Consider the following 17933-nt stretch of genomic DNA (forward strand, 5'->3'; position numbering starts at 1 on the left):
AAGCTGAACTGTCACCAAATCCTTTGCCCTGTATGCCTCACCCACAAAGAACATACGAGGACAGGAACATCCCCAATTCTGCTTTTCAGACAAAAGCATTCAGAGAAAAACTACTTGTAAATATCAGCATAGAAACTACATTCATATTCATCCAATCAATAAATCAAACCAAATACCATGAGAGATCATGAGACTGAGTATAAATAAGCAAAAAACCCTGATGTGATAAATCCATAGGATGAAAAAAATGAGGAAACATAGTTGTGGGACCTATCTGAATAACTGCTTGGAGTAAGGTTCCTCCCTCTGCTGAAATTCATCAGACTGATTAATTAACTGTAAATTATTTACTCAGCTATAGCCACAAGGGAATATATTTGGAGGGGGAGTGGAATTCCTATGGTATTTGAAGTTTTTCATAAGTAAACCTTTGAAAGGGAATTAATTACACTGGAAGCTGTAAGTAGGATGGAATCTGCCCATACACAGTCAGACATGGCACTTGCCTCCTCATCCAATCTACAGATTCACTACCCAGTGTGTGGGTTCAAACCTTATTTGCATGTGCATCTAGAGTTACTTGGCAGAAAAATAGCCATGGATACAAAAATAAAGCATTTTTTTTTCGTTGCTGCAATGAAAATTTGCCCCTCCCTACTCTTGACTCTCAGTTCTCAGACAATGAGATCATCCTGAACTGCTATAAATTGCTTTCAGGTGGGAGAGCAGGAACCAGGATGCTGGACCCCCCTTGCCAACTTACCGGGTATAGTAGGAATCCACACCCAGAGCCTCCCGCACACTGGAGATGTACTGTTCCAGCGCAGAGTTTGTTATTGTTTGCAGGGTCACGCTGTTGGCTTCATGGAAGTCCCCGGCATTTTCTGTCAGGCTATCACCCAGGTAATACTCATGGAATTTCAGAATTCCTGCAAGGCACCAGAATCATGAGGTTATTTCTGCAGGGCAGGAACAATGCTGCCAGCAACTGCCTAGGAAGATGGCACAGCATTTGGCATTTCCAGTACAACTGGGGCAAAGCATTTTATGCCATGTCTCCACAGGGCTTTTCCAGCAGTCTGTAACAGCTTTGCTTTTAAAATCTGGTTTTGTACTTCGCAGATGATTGCTCAAAGGTACAAAGGCAGAGCAGTGCCTTTATGTGATGCTCAGAATGCATTTGCTATTGCAGCATTCTCATATAAATTATAAAACAGATCCTTCATACAAGCACCTACCAGAGTAATTCGCATTTCAATAGATGCATATGAAAAATACCTATTAACAGCCTCTGATCACATAAATTGAATACACAAGGCTCAAATGCTGAACAAGAGTGTTATTACTACAGCAGAACCTTCTCACATCACACAAAGATTTCTCATTTCACTCATATGCATGAAAATACATTCTATACAAAGAAAGAAAATTATGGATTAATGCATAGTAAAATATAAAGACAGCATTTCACAATGGGTAAACCAGACAAAGGACACTCGCTGTTTTGTTAAGAATATAACTATTACAGCAGATAAAACCTTACTCCACTCAGACTGGCATATCCTTCCTGATATAATTAATTCTACAGCCTGTGATCAACAGTAAAAGGCTGCTCTGGATGCCCTGTTTGCCTTGACAGCATAAATTATTAAACCAGTTAAGAAGAGTGGAGGAATAAAGCAACTCCTTCTGTAGCAACAGCAGCAAATACAGAATCGGCGAAGAGGGTCTGAAAGTACCATCTCACTGGGATAAATGAGGATCCTGGCCAGCCAGTGAAGCTACTCTCTCCGACAGCACTAATTAAACAAGAGGAGGTCACCGTGGCTGGGCTGGAGTCACTACTGAAGAGCTCCTCAGCGAAGCTGCTCAAGTGGAACCCTTGAAGCACCATAGCCCCTCTTCTTTCTGACACCTGGCAGTGCCTTCAAGGAGGGGGTCACAAACCCATGTACTTGAAGAATGCAACTGCTTTTCTACCAGACCCAGTTTCAGCAAGGAGGAGACTGGTCATGAAGCCTAGTGGCAAACCCTACACTTCTGATCCATATAATTTTAATTATTATTAATTGTGTTAATATTATAGCTTATTGTGCAAACTGCAGGCCTGAAGAGCCAATTAGTGACTAGATGCGTAGCACGACAACACCATCTCACACCTACACATGCAACATTGCAAAAAGCCCCCAAACAGCGTCTCTTTCAGTCACTGCCATCCCATCTGAAGTCAGAAATGTGTGAATGTTTGCTTCCCTTCCCAAGGAATTTTTGGTGCAGTCTAAATAGTGCTTTTTATCTCTTTAGCTTTGTCATGGTGAAGGGCTGCAATTATTACATTATATCCAGAAAGAACTCATGAAAATTTACAGTCATCACTTTATTAGATAATGAACAACAGCTGCCTGCAAAAAGCAATCCTCTGCAAATTAATCCTCCTTGCTCCTCTGTGATAAGTGTTTCCACATTCATATGAGGAGAACTCAGAAGATCAAGCAGTTCAATGGCATATCAGGAAGTGGGGACGCCCTTCTGTTTTCTGCAATCCACTTCAGTGAATAAATGTCAAAAGCTTTTGGAAGGATAAAGCACAGAAATATAATTAAAGTAGGGATTCTTGTGCCTAGAAGACTCTCACAGAGCCAACATACTCGGAATCTCATTACTGCTCTGCCCTGTGGGAAATATATACAGATTGGAGGTTGAAAAATGGAAATATTAAACGTGTGAAACATCTCCATCTCCAGGTGAACATCAAAGCCCTGAACAAGCACTTCTAAGTCATTACTGCTGTGGCTATGACAGTTTTCAGTCTATTCAGCTTTAAGGTACTAGATGGAAAGGATTCCCTCATACATTCACTCTGGTCTCAGGTTAATTCCTAGCTACAAATGACAACAACCCGCCCTTTGTAAGGCTTGCTCACAGGCTCTCATCTCCAAAAAGGACCTCACCTGCCCCAGGAGCCAGCAGCCAGCTGTACAGATAACCTGCTGCCAGTGAGTAGTAGAGAACAAGTCCCCTTTGGCCATTCACTGTCTCCAGGACCTGGTCAATGGTCACTGGAGAATAGGGATCAGAGTCCTGCTGCCCAGTCTGACGTTCCACAAGCAGGTCAGCAAATGCCCTCGTTCGTCCTCTCTCTGCTACTGCCAATGCTTCATCGTGGTGACCTGAAAAGACAAAGCCATCTGTCAGACCTGACACTAACGTGGCCTGCAGTGCAACGTGCAGGAGCAGGGACAGCTGCTATCCCAACCCAAACTAAAACCTGGGGAAGCAGGGTCACAGCACTTATTTCTGGAAAGAGTAGCCTCCGAGCTGGCATACAGTCCCACAGATCATCTTGGCTGCAGGCAATAACACAATGTATGGGAAAACAAGCCACAGCAAGGCAAACAAATGGAAGAAGCAAGAGAGACGATCCAAAGGTGCCTCAGACCCGACGCAGAACACCATTATTTCTGTCCCAGCAAGGAAATGCTGTGCTGTGTCAGACAGATGGGGAGTGAAGGATGTATCATGAACTCCCTCCTTGCAACTTCAGCTGAACTCGTTGTATGAGTTTGGAGTTCAGACTCACATATGACAGCATCTCTTACCGAGACTGACAAGTACTCGCTGCAGGGCCTGGTAGGAGGATGTCTGCAGGTCGAAGAGTGACAGCTTGTAATCTGTGCTCAGCTGCACCTCGTGTCGGATGGTTTCAAACAGTGCCGAGGCCCGGTACAGCTGGGGGGAGAAAACAGCTACGGTGACTTCCTTACAGACACAGCACTGCTGGGAGGGCAGGAGTACCCAGAGAAACATACCCTCAGGCAGGGGGTCTGCCTCAGACAGCCCCCCGGGATGGCAGCATCCCTGGCAGAGGGAAGGTGACTTTGGATGGAGCAGGGAGGCACACGGGCCTGGGTCAGCTCAGCACCTCACACGCACCACACATTTCCTCCCAAGGACAGGAACAACCCGAAGGGCTCAGAGAACACAAGCCCCCCAGCATGGAGCTTATACCTGGTGCTGAGACTCCTCCAGGTTCCCACTCGCCCAGAGGGAGAGGCCGAGGCCGTGGCGGATCTTGGCTTCATCTTCCCTGCGTCCCAGCTGCTCTGCCAGCCTCAGTCCTGCAAGGCAGTCAGAGTGAGAGAGGGGAAGGGGCTCTGGCAGCCCACTGCAGCACTTCTGCCCCAGCGGGCTGGGGGCTCAAGCAGGCCCTGGGGGCTTCGGCGGCAGGCAGAGGCAGCCGGGGAGCTGCCGAGTGGAGGGATGCCGAGCAGGGCAGTGCCAGCGCTGCTGACACTGGAACTGGCACTGGTGAGAGGTGCCTCAGCAGGACAGACGTGTGCATGGACCAAGACCCCCCTAAGTGAGGTGAAGATGCAGTCCCCTGAGTAAGTAAGCCCCTTCCGGGCAGTTCAACTTCTAAACCTTGAAAGCCACACAGACAAACAAAATCACACTGAGCTGCCAAACTTCCAGAAAATACACCTCCTGCCACATTACTGGCTCACTTCCCACCAGCTCTCCCCAGCCTTCTGGCAGGCTCCGCATGGTTTATGTACTGAGCCAGAGCAGAGGGCAGGGTCCCGGAGTGAACAACCTGGAGCTTGTTTCACTTCCAGAAGCACCTTCTGTGTTGTCCCCACTGCCACCACGCTCCAAACCTCTCGCCTCCGTGGGCTGGGCTGACAACAGGGACACCTCCGTCCTCTTTAGGCACCTCAGGTTTCCCATGGACTAGGGAGCGGGGGCCCAGGCCGTGACCACGCAGCTCAGCAGCAGCTAGTACTTACAGGCTTTTCAGGAATGCTGTGTCACACCAGGAGAAGGAGCTGTATTTAATTTCTCCCCTTCCAACTTAATTGAATTCCCTCAGCATTCTGGAATCCTGCCAAGGTCAGTTTCAGGAAAACCAGACTAACTGATGTAATTAATCCTTCGGCTTCCAGCTTCATACACTACAGTTACACTGCTCATCCACTCCATCACAGAGCTACCACCTTGAGCAGATGCTGCTTGCATGCAGGAATCCCTTGCAGCAGCACAACTCACAAGCCAGCACTGGCCCCTGCGCTCAGCAGTGGCAGATGGCTTCCACACACCGAGGGCTGCACCTCCCTCACCTCCCTATCAAACACAACTTATTTTCACTCACAGCTTAGAGGACACTCACCCACCTGGTCTCACTCCCACTTGAACACAGAAGGACAAGCCAGGTGGCTATCGGCAAGGCACACAGCAAGGCGCACACAAAGGTTTGAGACCTGCTCTCAGGATCAGAGAGATCTATCACAACCTGCTGTGGTTTTCCCAGAGCCAGTTCCTGGCATGCAATGCTATTTATACAGAAGGTTTACAGCTTCTAGGCTCAGGCACAGAAGAGCTTTATAAAGAGCCTCTGCCAGATGCAGCCTGGACTCAGGCTCAGAGCTAGCCGAGATGCCCCCAGGAAGGCACAGATTGAGCTTTGCAATGCTTTGTCTACAGTACGCCAGGAAGGCTCCGAGTGACGTGGCAGGCTGACCATAACAGCCCGCTTGGGCAGCTACTCACACAGGTGCTCAACAGTAGCTATGGATGCCTGCAAGAGCTCTTGCATCAAAGGCTACTGTCAAACACATCCTCTTAGTGCCACGCTCACAGGACCTCGCATGTCTCCATGCCTTCAGGCCTCCCTCCTACCCCACCGCACGTCCCACTACATGCTGCATTGCACAATTCAGCCTCTTACCTTCCTGCAGGTACATCACAGCCTGAGAGTAGTTCTGCAAGGCGTGATGAGTCCTCCCCAGACTGCTGTAAGACACAGTTTTGGCTACAAGGTCATTCATTTGTGCTGCAATGCTGAGGTGCTGCTCCTGATAAACCACCGCCCTCTCGTAGGTGCCCAAGGACTCGTAGGTCAGGCCCAGGTTGCCGTACGCCCGGCCCTGGCAAGTGGGGTTGTTGGTCTCCTCCGCAATCTGCAGGTCGAGCTGGTGATACTGCAGGGCTGTGTCGTACTCCCCCATCTGCTGGTAGACCCCACCAAGGCCGCAGGCAGCATCACTCTCCAGAGCTCGGTCCTTCATCTCTCGAGCAATGTTGAGTTGGCGCTCCAGGCAAGAAATGGCTTGCTCGTAGTTCCCCAGCTGGCTGTGCAGGCTCCCCAGCTCCCCGTAAGCCTGGGCTTTGTTAAATGCCTCCCCCAGCTCATGTGCCACCACAAGCCTCTTCTCAAAGCACACCAAAGCCTGCTGCAAACTTCCCATAGCCCTACAAGGGAAGAAAACGGCAGCATTTATTTTGCCAGTATTTTCTTGGAAGGAGATGTCTTGCCATTTCCTCTAGAGACCAGCTCAAAGCTTTGAGGCAGAAACAAATCTCCCCCCAAGAGACAACCCTGGTACCTCTGAATCAATCTCCTTCTTCTGCTACCCTATAAACTTCTCTTCCTCTCAGGGCAGAGCAACACTGCTTCGTTATTTTTGCTGGTAGCACGGTCCCCAGCACCCAGAGGACTCTACTACTCGCTCCTGTGCCACATCCCCGTGCACGTGTACAGTAGCCACACAAACACCCCCCATCAGTAACACAACACATCCATTTGTACTTGTACTCCACTGTCTGTCATTAGAATACAGACGGAGCGCTCCTTACCTGTGCCCATTGCCCAAGCCCCGGTAGGCCTTTGCCTGGTCTTGCATACGGTTCAAGCTTTGAGCCACAGACAGGTACTGTTCGTAATACTTTATAGCTTCCTCAAAATCTCCCAGAGCCTCGTAACAATCTCCCAGGTTCCCATATGCTCGGCCCCGATCTAACACGGATTCATTTCCACTGAGCTGCTGCAGCATGGCCAGCTGCTGCTCAAAGTAGCCGATAGCTTCCTCCATGACATTCATGTTCATCTTGGTAATGCCCATGTTACCATAGACTTGAGCTTCTATGCTGGGGTCCTTCAACTTCTGCCCAAGCTCCAGCTGTTCTTCGTAACACTTGAAGGCCATGGTGTACTTCCCAAGTGACATATATACTGCAGCAAGGTGACCGTGTGCTCTGCATTCACCCGGCATATCTCCCAGCTCCTGGTACACCTCCAGCTCCTGTGTGTGGTAACCTAAAGCCTTGTCACATTTCTGTACCATTCTGTATGCAGAGCCCAAGGCTGCATACGCACTGGCTTCCAGTCTCCTGTCTTTAACATGATGGGCTAAGCTCAACTGCTGCTCATAAAATTTTATTGCACCATTTACGTCTTTTTTACAGACAAAAATATCCCCCAAGTTTCCCAGAGCTCGGAATTTGGCCTGGGAATTGTTCAGAGACTGGGCCAGTGACAACAGGTACTTCTGACACTCCTCTGCTTTGCTGAAGTCCATCAAGGCTTTGAAGGCCAGGCCCAGGTTGCAATAGGCTTTGGCTTGGCTCAGCTTGTCATGAAGATCCTTTGCTAAGGCAAGATCCTGCTCGTAGTACTTGACGGCTTCCTCGTAGTTCCCAAGGCAGTAATGGGCATAGCCAAGGTTGTGGCAAACCTTCCCCTCCCCCTCCATGTCCTGCAGCTCTGGGGACAAGCGCAGGTACTGCTCGTAGTAAGGGGCTGCCTGCACGTACTCTCCTCGTGAGCAGTGGAAGTTGCCTAAGTTGCTGAGGGCGCGCGCTTCGCTCTGGATGTCCCGCAGCTCCCGCGCGATGTTGAGATGATTCTGGTAGTGCTGCAGCGCGCGGTCATGGGCACCCAGCGCTTGATAGGCAACTGCCAAGTTCCCGTGCGTAGATGCCTGAGAGGCACGGTCATTTACTTCCATCGAAATCTGCAGCTCCTGCCGATGGTACTTGACAGCCTGGTCATACATGCCGAGAGCGTTGTAAGCGTTGCCCATGTTGCCGTAGGCCCGGCCCTGGGCCGCGTAATCGCTGAGCTCCTGAGCTATGGACAGGTGGGTCTTGTGCAGCCGCAGCGCAGTCTCATAGTCGCCCTTCATCTGGTGAATGATTCCTGAAAAATACAGAAACGGGCTCAACAAAAACACTCCTCCACAACACCCTGCCAGGCCAGGATGCTCGTGCAGCCGGCCCTCAGCAGCTCACAACGCGGCCCCTTCCTCAGGCCCCCCCTGCCCCGCACCCATCCCTTCCCCTCAGCACCCCGACACGGCCCTTCTCAAACAAACTGCCTCCTCGCTCCTGACGGGCAAATCCCAGAGAAGGGTTCATAATACACATGAAGCACCCCTTCACCACAACAACTGGGTGGTCTGGCCTTACAAAATGCCCATTTTCTTTTTAAATTATGCTATTTTTTTCCCCCATCCGTGATATCTGGTGACTCCAGTGCTCACACCCAAGAGGCTCAGCAAGAAAGCACTCCCACTCGCTTTTCCATCCCAGTCACACCATCTTGTACTTGTTACGAGACATGGAACCAGAGCTCTGAATCTCCTAATGTCCCAACTTATCCTTCAATTAGCTCTGTGCTAATACATGTGGCTCCTTTGCAAACAATCCTGAAGAAGCCACCAGAGGCGGCCCTGGAAGCACAGACCCTGCAGGTTCGCCACAGTTACTCGATACCTGAAGACAACGTCAGGTCTTTCTCTGCCCCTAAAAGAAAACAACTTCCAATTTCCAACTCCATATCGCAACCAGTGTGTGGGAAGGAAGAGATGTAGAGGGTCAGGAAGCAACTGCCTGCCCCGGCCACTGGCAAGCACAGCATGCTGTCATTGGCCCTGCGCATCAGCCTACTTTTTGTCAGTACTTTTAAAGAGAAATTTGTAGACAGAGGCTTTCCAAGTGAGCCTGGAACATGACAGCCAAGATTTGCTTTCCTGAGGCAATTTGGACCTCGCAGATTCATTTTTTAAACTCATGCAGGACTGAAAACCTAAGTTCCATTACCTCAGCATGAGGCACTCTGGCTGGATTACTTGTCTTTCTATCAAAGTCAGTCATTCAAAAATTCTGCTCATTTTCCAACTAACATGAGGCTTCAGGAGAAGGCAATTTAGAAAACACGGGCAGAACAAAACAGGATGAAAATGGCAAATGCTTGGTTGCTGCTGACAGTTCGTTTCCCTCCCCCTGCACGGCAATTGTGATCAAAGCCAGCGCTCATGGCAGGAGGGACTGGCTCCCTGGTGCCTTAGTCCAGCTCCTGGCCAAATCCTTCCTCAGCTCCAACGAGCCTGCGGCTTTAACTGATGAGCGTTAGCTATTGCGTCCCTGGCTGACGCATGCTGATGTTTCTCTCCAGCATGGCGAGGGAAGGTGGTGGCAGCACGGACAGGATGAGCCAAGCTAAGTGACCCCACGTGGATACTCTGGCCCCCCACCTCTGATCTGCAGGCAGAGGCAGAGCCGGGGCTCAGCGCACAGCCACAGTGCCACACACGGCACAGCGCTCGCCAGACAGACCGCCCCATTCTGCGGAAAAAGCACAAAGTCATTACTGGGGGTGGACTGGGACGGGACACAAAGTGATGTAACTTAGAAACTGCAAAAAACAGTCTCTTTGAAAGCATCTCATTGCTTCACAAACTAAGAATTTGCTCAATCTTTCTCCTGGAACAGCAAGAGGTGTCTGAGCTGGATGCAGGCAGAACCAGTGCTGCCCAGGGAGCCCGCGCTCCCAGCCTGCCTCCCCAGCACGGCATCCCTCCCAGCCAGCACCGCGGGGTGCCTGGACCCCAGCACCGGCAGCCAACGCAGTGGGCTCCCCCTCTGAGAGCTAACACACGCTCATCGGAAACACCCCGAAATCCCGGCATGTCCAGATTAAGGGAGCGAGCAAGCTTTTCCTAATCACTTACTGCTAAACGGACAGATTCCTCATGGAGACCAGACATGCCGCTGCTCTCCACCAGCACCACTGCTCCTCCTCGGAGGAACCAGGTGCGGGGAAGCACTCAGTTTGAAGTGACCGTAAAAGGGAGAGAGAGGACAGAAAACAGGTTAAAAGCAAATCTTTTTTGTTGTGATGTTCTTGTTCTGTGGTGAGGTGGTTCTTAATTACGAGTCAGAGAGCAGAAATGAAGACAAACCTTATCAAAAATTTTTAGTGGTGACTTTGGCACAAAGGAAGGGAGCGCTATTCAAGATATGCTGTGAAACCCGTTAAGAAGCACTGCTGACACAGAGAAGGATGGGATTATTATGGAGGAAGGACTGGATAGCCTTACGTACCACAGCAACAAGAATGGGGTGATGAAAATTAGCAGTAAACTATGCAAAGACATGCACTCCAGGACTACAAGGCCAGGGAGTCATCACATGGAAATGAGACAGAGTGATCCAGTGAACTGATGTATTTCCAGTACAAGAAATCCAAATGTGATTCCTGTTGGACACTGAAGAGTTAACTGATTCACAGACCGATGCTGGTGTAAACAAAGAGGGGCATCAGCCCTAGAAATTGTTTTCACCCTCAGAGTGCCAAGGCTCCAGAGCAGCCAAGCAAACAGTACATTACCATTGCAATGGCTCGTGGTCAGTTTACGAATCCTGGTATTTGTGTGACTTGGCATGTGCAGTACCAGCAGACTGGATGCAGCACCCCAGGAGGCATCCTTCACTTCTCTCGGTTTAACCACCGATTCCCCTGGTAACTCTTGTGTTTCTACAGCTTTTCTGGGAGAGTACCTGAGGCCAGCTGCAACCACTCACGGGCCAAAGAATTACACCAAGAACATGGACATCCCTTACTGCTGAAGCACACGCTGCCTCAAAAACACGCTGTTTGCCTCCCAGTTGCTGCTTGCACTGGCACGGTGCTGCAAGCACGCAGACTCTTGGCTTTTAGGCCACCTTCCCAAAAACGCTTACCACCCTCTCAAAAACACTCACACCACCCAGTCACAACTTCATCAACAGCATCCCAGGCAGAAGTGGCTGCTGCAGGATGTGAAGGAGCTCCTCAGCAAGCCTCTCTAAAAGCACATTCATAGCCCTAATTTCTAAGCATCCTCCTGTCTCCCTCCCATTGAATGGCCACTGTGTTTTCCTAACCTCAGGCTCTCCTCAGCTACACACTTAAACAAAATTCCTGCCAAAACCAGAGACAACCGTGGCCCTGGACTGCAGACACTGGCTGGCTCAGAGGGGATGCTGACTCCACACCTTTCTACTAGTTTCATGTATGTTTTATCTGTGAGCCATGTGAAGCCTGGTTGTTTCACATTCTTTCCCATGTCCTGCAGGACAAGCTCCTTCAACTGCAATCTTTGGCAACAAAATAACTGCAAGAAACAGACCAGATGTCTCTTAGGAAAAAAGAGAGGCTCATTTTGGGCTGCAAGGGATTCTGCTGGTCTGGAACATGCAATAGTTACTTTCTTCAATACCCATCTCCCCAAAACTAGATCAGCTTCCACGCTGATACCTTAGAAACCAAGATGACACCCAGGCAGGTCTGGCCTGCCATTTGCTGTTTCTGTTGTCCACATGGCATTTGACATTGGAAAATTTAGGTCAAGAGAAACAGCTGCAAAGCTGCCTGCCCGCAAGAGGTGTTGGAGCAGCATGGAACGCAAGTTCCTGCTTTTAGCAGCTAGTACATTAAAAAAAGTATTAAGAGATAACATCAGGAGCTTGGTGTTAAATCCGTACTTTAGCTTACAATTTCTCTTGTGCCCAAAAAATCCTTCTAAACAGCTCTTGTACCAGTGTATCCATTAGCCAATACAGTCCTCAGGCCAGAGCACTGCCGTGTGCAGAGCACAAGATGCTCGATCAGACAGGGGCTCCTGTGGCCACACGTGGATCACCAGCCTTAAGACACGAATCCCACTCCTGTCACAAAGTTCCTCTCCTTATTCTTCCATCTCAGCTCTCTTACCCTCCACAGATCAACATCTCTGGTAGTACTGGAGATTATTTTGGCAAATACTCAGCTAACTTGACAGAGAAGGAAACACCTCCAGTTTCCCAGGTCATGGAAGAGGCCCTAGTGAGCAGACAGAATGCCACAGCTCAGCCTCAAAGCCTAGGCACCCTGAAGAAACTCCCCTTCACTGTGAGGAACAAGAGAAGTCAGTGCACAGTGGTGACCATTAAAATGCCATTGACAGCTCAGGTGGTGTGTCCACACACGTGGTGGATGCTAGCGAGACGTCCTACGCTCACAGTAATTACCTTTCTCTCTCAACATGGAGCAACTCACAATGGAGAAAGAGGCTGACCCAACCCGGACTCTCCCACTTCATACTGGAGGACAGGCAAGAAAAGGAGTCCCTGGCGCTGGAGATACTAGGAATTCCTGCACCAGGACACCAACCTCTCCTGTCCTGCATGAAGGAGAAGGAAAGTGGGAGAAGAAGATGGCAAGTCAGACACAGAGCATGGCTTTGAAAGGCAAATGGCAGCCAGAGAAGTAAAATTCATCCTAGAGATCGGGGCAACAAGTTACTGCAACAGCTTATGGTGCTGCTCTCTGGAGAGGCTGTGGATGGAATTTCACCCTGGACACTATGTCCACCAGAAAGGCTGCTCTCTGTCAGGAGCCCTGCTCGAGCAAATTCCCAGAATTTCATCTAAAAAATTCAAGTTGCTTTTAGGAAAAAAGGAACCTGATAAGAGACCCCACACAGCACGTCCTGGTATGTTTCCAGCATTTGCCAGGGGTAGTTACAAAGGATGGCCCACGAAGGAAATGTTCTGACTCAGACTCCAAAATCATCACCTACCAAATATATTCTCTCTTTGTGCATTCCTCAACAGACAAAAATGAGGTTCGTAGATGGATGGGAGATGAAGCCTTCACAGTTCTAAATGATTTAGTCAGCCTCTTTACTGCCAAGAAAGGAGAAAAACAGTGAGCAAATGTTTACCAGGAGATACCCAGGACAAAACCAAGCAGCATAACAGAGAACAAAGCTGTGCTCTCTTCACCCATGGAGCCTGCTATCATATTAGTTTGCTCAAGCTGTCACCCATCTGTTGTGGCACTTAAGGAAGAAGGATCCAGAAACACACTGTCACTTCAAAACATCAGCGTTCTGACTCATTCTTACAGCTACAATTATTGATTTCAAAGTACAAGATAGCCTTCTGGTCAAGCAGCTAGGCTACACTCCGGAAAAGCACACGAAGGATACAGTAGAACAGACCCAAGACAAGAACCCAGAGACATGAGGGGAGATGGCCAGAGATGGCCTTTACTGCCTTATACAGCGTAAAGCACCAAACCCAGCACAAATTACGTTAACTCCCAAGTTTTCTTTCCTTAATGATGAATACAGTTAGAACCGTGTAGCAACCTGTATAAGACATCAGCAAAATAATCATAAAAGTTACATTCTGCCTGCGCAAATCACCGATTTTTCCAATTCAGGCAACAGATCAGCAATGTGAGAGAGAAATTGTCAGCCTAACTTTGGAACAAAGAGCCTTTGCAGCTCCTGCGCTGGAGCCTGGCGGGTGGTTACAGCAGAAGTCAAAGGGACCTCCAGCCTCCTGCTAGCATCAGCCAACAGTGCAGAACAAAGCTCTGCGTCGTGCCGGGGTCACTGCTGCACCACAGCTTTCACCTCACACCGAGCTAACACCGGTCTTGACTGAACCTGCTCTTTCTGAATGAAATATGAACATGCTGAAAGCTGAAACAGAGCAGAAGTGGTTCTGAAGCTCACCCATGTGGTGGGAGAACCATGTCCCAGCCCCTCCTTGGTGCGGACAGGAGAGCCTAATGGCACCCATCGTCTGACGCGCGCTCCGCTGCAACGCTGCTGGCTGGATGAGTGCACCTGTGAGCGGGCAGGGATAAGGGAAAGGAGTCCTGGCCGAGTTAGCCAGTTCTTCAGCCATCGGGGAAGACACGACCAAACGTAACCATTTTTTTATCCCAATTGCAAAAATGCTTCAAGAGAAAATACCTCGCACCGTTGGGCAACACACCCAAGCACGTGAAGACAGGCACAGAAGTTCTCTTGGAACTGTGAAGATGCTAAGCACCAAGGGAGAGACTGAGTTTTACTAATAATCTGAAGTGTCCCCTTCTCTTTGAGGGAGCAAAGGGAACCCTCACGAGCTGCAGAGGCTGAAAAGCCAGCTCTCTACATGGAGCCTTGGCATTTGGAAACACCATCTGCTTTGCAAAAGTTGACAATCTGAGACTTCTGGTTAAACTCCACATCCCCTTGTTGTGAAGGGCTTGATAACTTGTGACTTGCCCTCAGTCCATTACCTTCTGCTTACTGAGTCACAGAGCGCATTATATCTCCCTGCAGAGCACTGCAGCAGCTGGGCTATGTTATATTCCGTGCCTGTCTTGCTCAGCATTAGATAGTACACTTAAGAGAGTCTTCCATCTAAATCAGTGAAATGCAAACAGAAAATGTCTGTTGCTTCAGCAAAGAGGCCAACTCTAACATTCTGGCTTGGAAACACACATTTAGACACATTTTTTTGCCTGTCAGCATGGTTATTTTGACGAGGTTTTGTTTTGCATGTGGATTAGATGAAAGAGACAATTAAGACTTGACTTTTTAATTGGTACTGGATGCATTTTAAACAACAGTAATAGGCTTCCTCAACAAGAACTGCATGTTCTCTTTCTCCAGTATAACTTAACTCTGACAGAGGAGACATAAAACTATAGCCAAATAACGGCTGAAACGTGAGATCCTGCACTCAGAAGCTAGGAAAACTATTCTAATATGGAGTGTAGGGCGGCTGAGTCAGCATACCAACTGAAAGTTATATTTAGGCTTATATCCAACACAAGAAAAACATTCTCCGTTGCACCAAAACTCTTGCCCTCTTTTTTTAAACAAAAATCCCTGGAATCACTAAATCCAAAGCTGCTGTAAGATTAATAATGATATTAAGATGAATTTTTCTAGGCCCAACTTGACTGATTCTGAGACTGCAAAAGGGTAAGAGAATTTAAACCACAAGCACCATGAAGGCTGAGGAACAAGAGCAAATTGCTTCCTTTTGCAGTAGCGCTTGTTTTATTCTAGGATGATGCAAAGCACCTACAGCAAGTATTAGCACTTGCAGTGACCTGCTAAGCCCACTTTGCCTCAACATTTGTGTTCAGTTTGTTGGGTTTTCTTTTTTATGATGCAGAGTAGCACAAGAAAGCCTACTTTGAACATACAAGCAATTAGAAGAAATACCACAGAACTGAATCAAGCTTCCTCCTCGCAAAAGAGCTGTGGTCTGCCCAATGGCAAAGGGCTCACAAAAACAGCAGGAGACAATACGGAAAACCCAAGATGGCTCATCACTACGCCGACACAGGGAAGAAAACCAAAACCAAGTGACAGCTTCCATTTGCCCAGATTGCATCTCCTCAGTTTCCTGGATTTGCTCAGAGAGAATCGGGGCAATTCTCCAGGAAGCAGCAAGTGCTTCGGAGGGGAAGCAAATCAAATGGGTTCTATCCCTTTGATCAGAAAGGACCCTGAGCGGGGCTGCTCAGGGCACATCCACCTCACTTTATAGGCACTCACGGCTGAACACAGCTGTGCCACCTCCCCGTGACTGCGCCATCAGAACAGCCTGCACACCCTCTGCTCAGCTTTCACTGGAAACAAAACACATCAAGTTAAACTTCTCAGCAAGAGGAACTTTCCCTCAGTCCTGACCATGAGCTGGGAAGCCCGTGTGTTCCCCAAGCACAACCAAGGACATCTCCATCTCGTCCACCAAGGACCCAGAGTTCACCCCTCATCCTGCTCCCTGCCTGGACAACATGAGGTCCTGCTCCTCCACAGGGGCCCGTCTACCCCTGCCCCAGACCGGTGGATCCATCACGTCTCTGCATCTCCCTGGGACCAGCACCATGCTGGCAGCAGAGATGGAGGATGTAGTTTGTGCTTTGCTAGAGGCATCTGCTGTTGTTCCGCACAAAAGCATAAACGTTACAGCAAGCCAGATGCAAGGCTTCATCCCCCCAAACCCTCTTGCCTGTTGGGTGCTCTGTCACACTAAAAGAAATGTTATCAATGCTCACTGTTCTTTAACGCTAAGTACCCCGCAAGTGCTTTTGCCTCACAAACCTATTTTGCCTCACACATTTACCCTAATTTGTGTAAAGGAGGAGATTTGCAACAGTAATTAGAAAGCTAGGACTGTTTTGTTTTCTCCAGCTCACCTTATCTCCTTCATTCAGCTTCCGAAGACTCAGCTATTAAGAGAAATTAAGTAATTCATCAAGCCCTTTTCAATTACCTGCTGTTGATAACATCAGAGTACAATTAGCATCTACAAATGAACCAAGTGCCAACTGCCAAGCAGAAACAGAAGCTAATTTACAGCGTGGGGCAGCCTGCAAGAGCTGAGATTCAGGGGCTGCCAGCAAAAACATGTTTTGTTATACCAGCAACGGCCCTGTTCTGCCACTCCCAGCCAGCTGAGAACACAGCCTTAACGACAGCTGGAACGTCAGCAGCACAAACAGCACATCCCACGGCAGAGATGGAAATGAATCTTTGGTTGCTTCCACATCTGGTGCTGTGAAGAAGCAGCAGGAACGGACTTCACTTTGATGTAATTCAGTCCTTCCCAGCCTGCCAGAAGGATGCCAATGTCTCTCCTTAGAAGAACAAGACTCCTACACTCTACTATTTTAACATGTACATTCTGAAAACAAACTTAGTTAGGATTTGACCCATGTGTCTCCCAGCTTCCAAGACAGCAGCACATTGACATAATCCAGGTGACAAGCTCCCAAAGAAACGGCCAGGTCACTTCTGGCCTTATAGTACAAGACTCAATGTTTATTTCTGACACCTGAATAGCTCTTCAAATGCACTTCACCTTTTCATTCCCCTTCTGCCATGAGCTTGTGCTTTCTGGTGCCCTTCTGAGCAGGTTAATAATTGAACACGGGATACATTACGCTACACCACCACACATCTGCCTGTTTAATTTATGATGACAGTCTGGTGAAACTGGGGTAACTAAGAAGATAGTGCACAGCAAACCTCCTGCATCCTGGCAGCAACTCTGAGAGTCACGGCATTCCCTGACAAATTCTGCTCCATGTCAGGACCTTACCTAGGTTGGAGGAGGCTCTGCCTTCAGCAGCTCGGTCCTGCAGGCTCTCAGCGATGTGCAACTGCTCTTCATGGTACTGCTTAGCCCTCTCCAGGTCCTGCATACACCTAGCTGCATGGCCCAAGCCAGCATAAGCTCGCATCTCAATGGCCTTCTCAGCCAGCTCCTGGGCCAACTCCAACACGTAGTTGTGGTAGGACATAGCTTTGTCGAAGTTCCTCCGGTAGTGGTAAGCACTGCCTAGGTTGCTGTAGGCTCGAGCTTCCTCCCGCTTGTTCCCCAGCTCCTTGGCGATCTTAAGATGTTGTTCATGGCACTGCACTGCATTTTCAAAATCCCCCATTGCAATGTACACTGCTCCCATGTTGCCCAGCTCCCGTGCCTCAGAGAGCTCATCTTTGGACTGCTTTGCAAGGAGGACACACTGCTTGTGGCTAGCCAGTGCATTTGGGTAGTCCCCGATGGCTGTGTACACGTGACCCAGACTGCTCAGAGCTGAGGACGCTGCCTGCAGAGATAAAAGAGAAAAAGTAAGTACAAGTATTCATGGAAACAAGTCAGATGGGCCCAGTCCTAGAAATCAAAGCCACAAAAGGCCATTCTAGAGAAAAAAAATGTGGCTACCAGCTAGAAAAGCTGCTCTGCAGTTCTTCTACGCCCTCAGGGCAGCTCAGGTGGAGGCAGCAGGAATGAGGTTGACTCAGGAGAACAGGGCTAGGATTACCTCTTTCTCTGAAGCGTACACACGGTGTGTATGTGTATCTGGTAGAGGGGAAGGACAGCACTGCAAAGACACAGAGACCACTGGGGAAACAGGGAGGGATCACTGCAGAAAACTGCTCTCCAGGACCAGCCTGAGCTGTCTCACAGAGCAGCGCTTCCCCTGCAGGCAGCTGGTCACCTCTCAGGACAACTTTAACTTCCACACCAAGTCCCGCTAACAGAAACCATCC

The 17933-nt window shown here is 49.0% G+C and overlaps 1 protein-coding gene across 4 annotated transcripts in view; it reads right to left on the reverse strand.

The window, feature by feature from the left end:
- The window catches only part of TTC28 (tetratricopeptide repeat domain 28), a 191424-nt gene that overhangs the window by 36796 nt on the left and 136695 nt on the right, over positions 1 to 17933 (reverse strand). For 3 of the 4 annotated variants that reach the window (XM_056348024.1, XM_056347935.1, XM_056348113.1), the window contains 7 exons: positions 16981 to 17488; positions 6634 to 7975; positions 5726 to 6249; positions 4009 to 4118; positions 3600 to 3729; positions 2952 to 3170; positions 764 to 929 (listed from right to left, as the gene is read on the reverse strand). In XM_056348024.1, coding sequence (XP_056203999.1) covers positions 764 to 929; positions 2952 to 3170; positions 3600 to 3729; positions 4009 to 4118; positions 5726 to 6249; positions 6634 to 7975; positions 16981 to 17488 — 2999 coding nt within the window. Of the gene's footprint in view, positions 1 to 763; positions 930 to 2951; positions 3171 to 3599; positions 3730 to 4008; positions 4119 to 5725; positions 6250 to 6633; positions 7976 to 9788; positions 10372 to 16980; positions 17489 to 17933 lie in introns of those variants that run through there. The other variant, XM_056348200.1, reaches the window with a different exon arrangement.

This window comes from Falco biarmicus, chromosome 1 (genome assembly GCF_023638135.1).
Source record: "Falco biarmicus isolate bFalBia1 chromosome 1, bFalBia1.pri, whole genome shotgun sequence".
In the NCBI taxonomy this organism is placed as follows: Eukaryota; Metazoa; Chordata; class Aves; order Falconiformes; family Falconidae; genus Falco; species Falco biarmicus.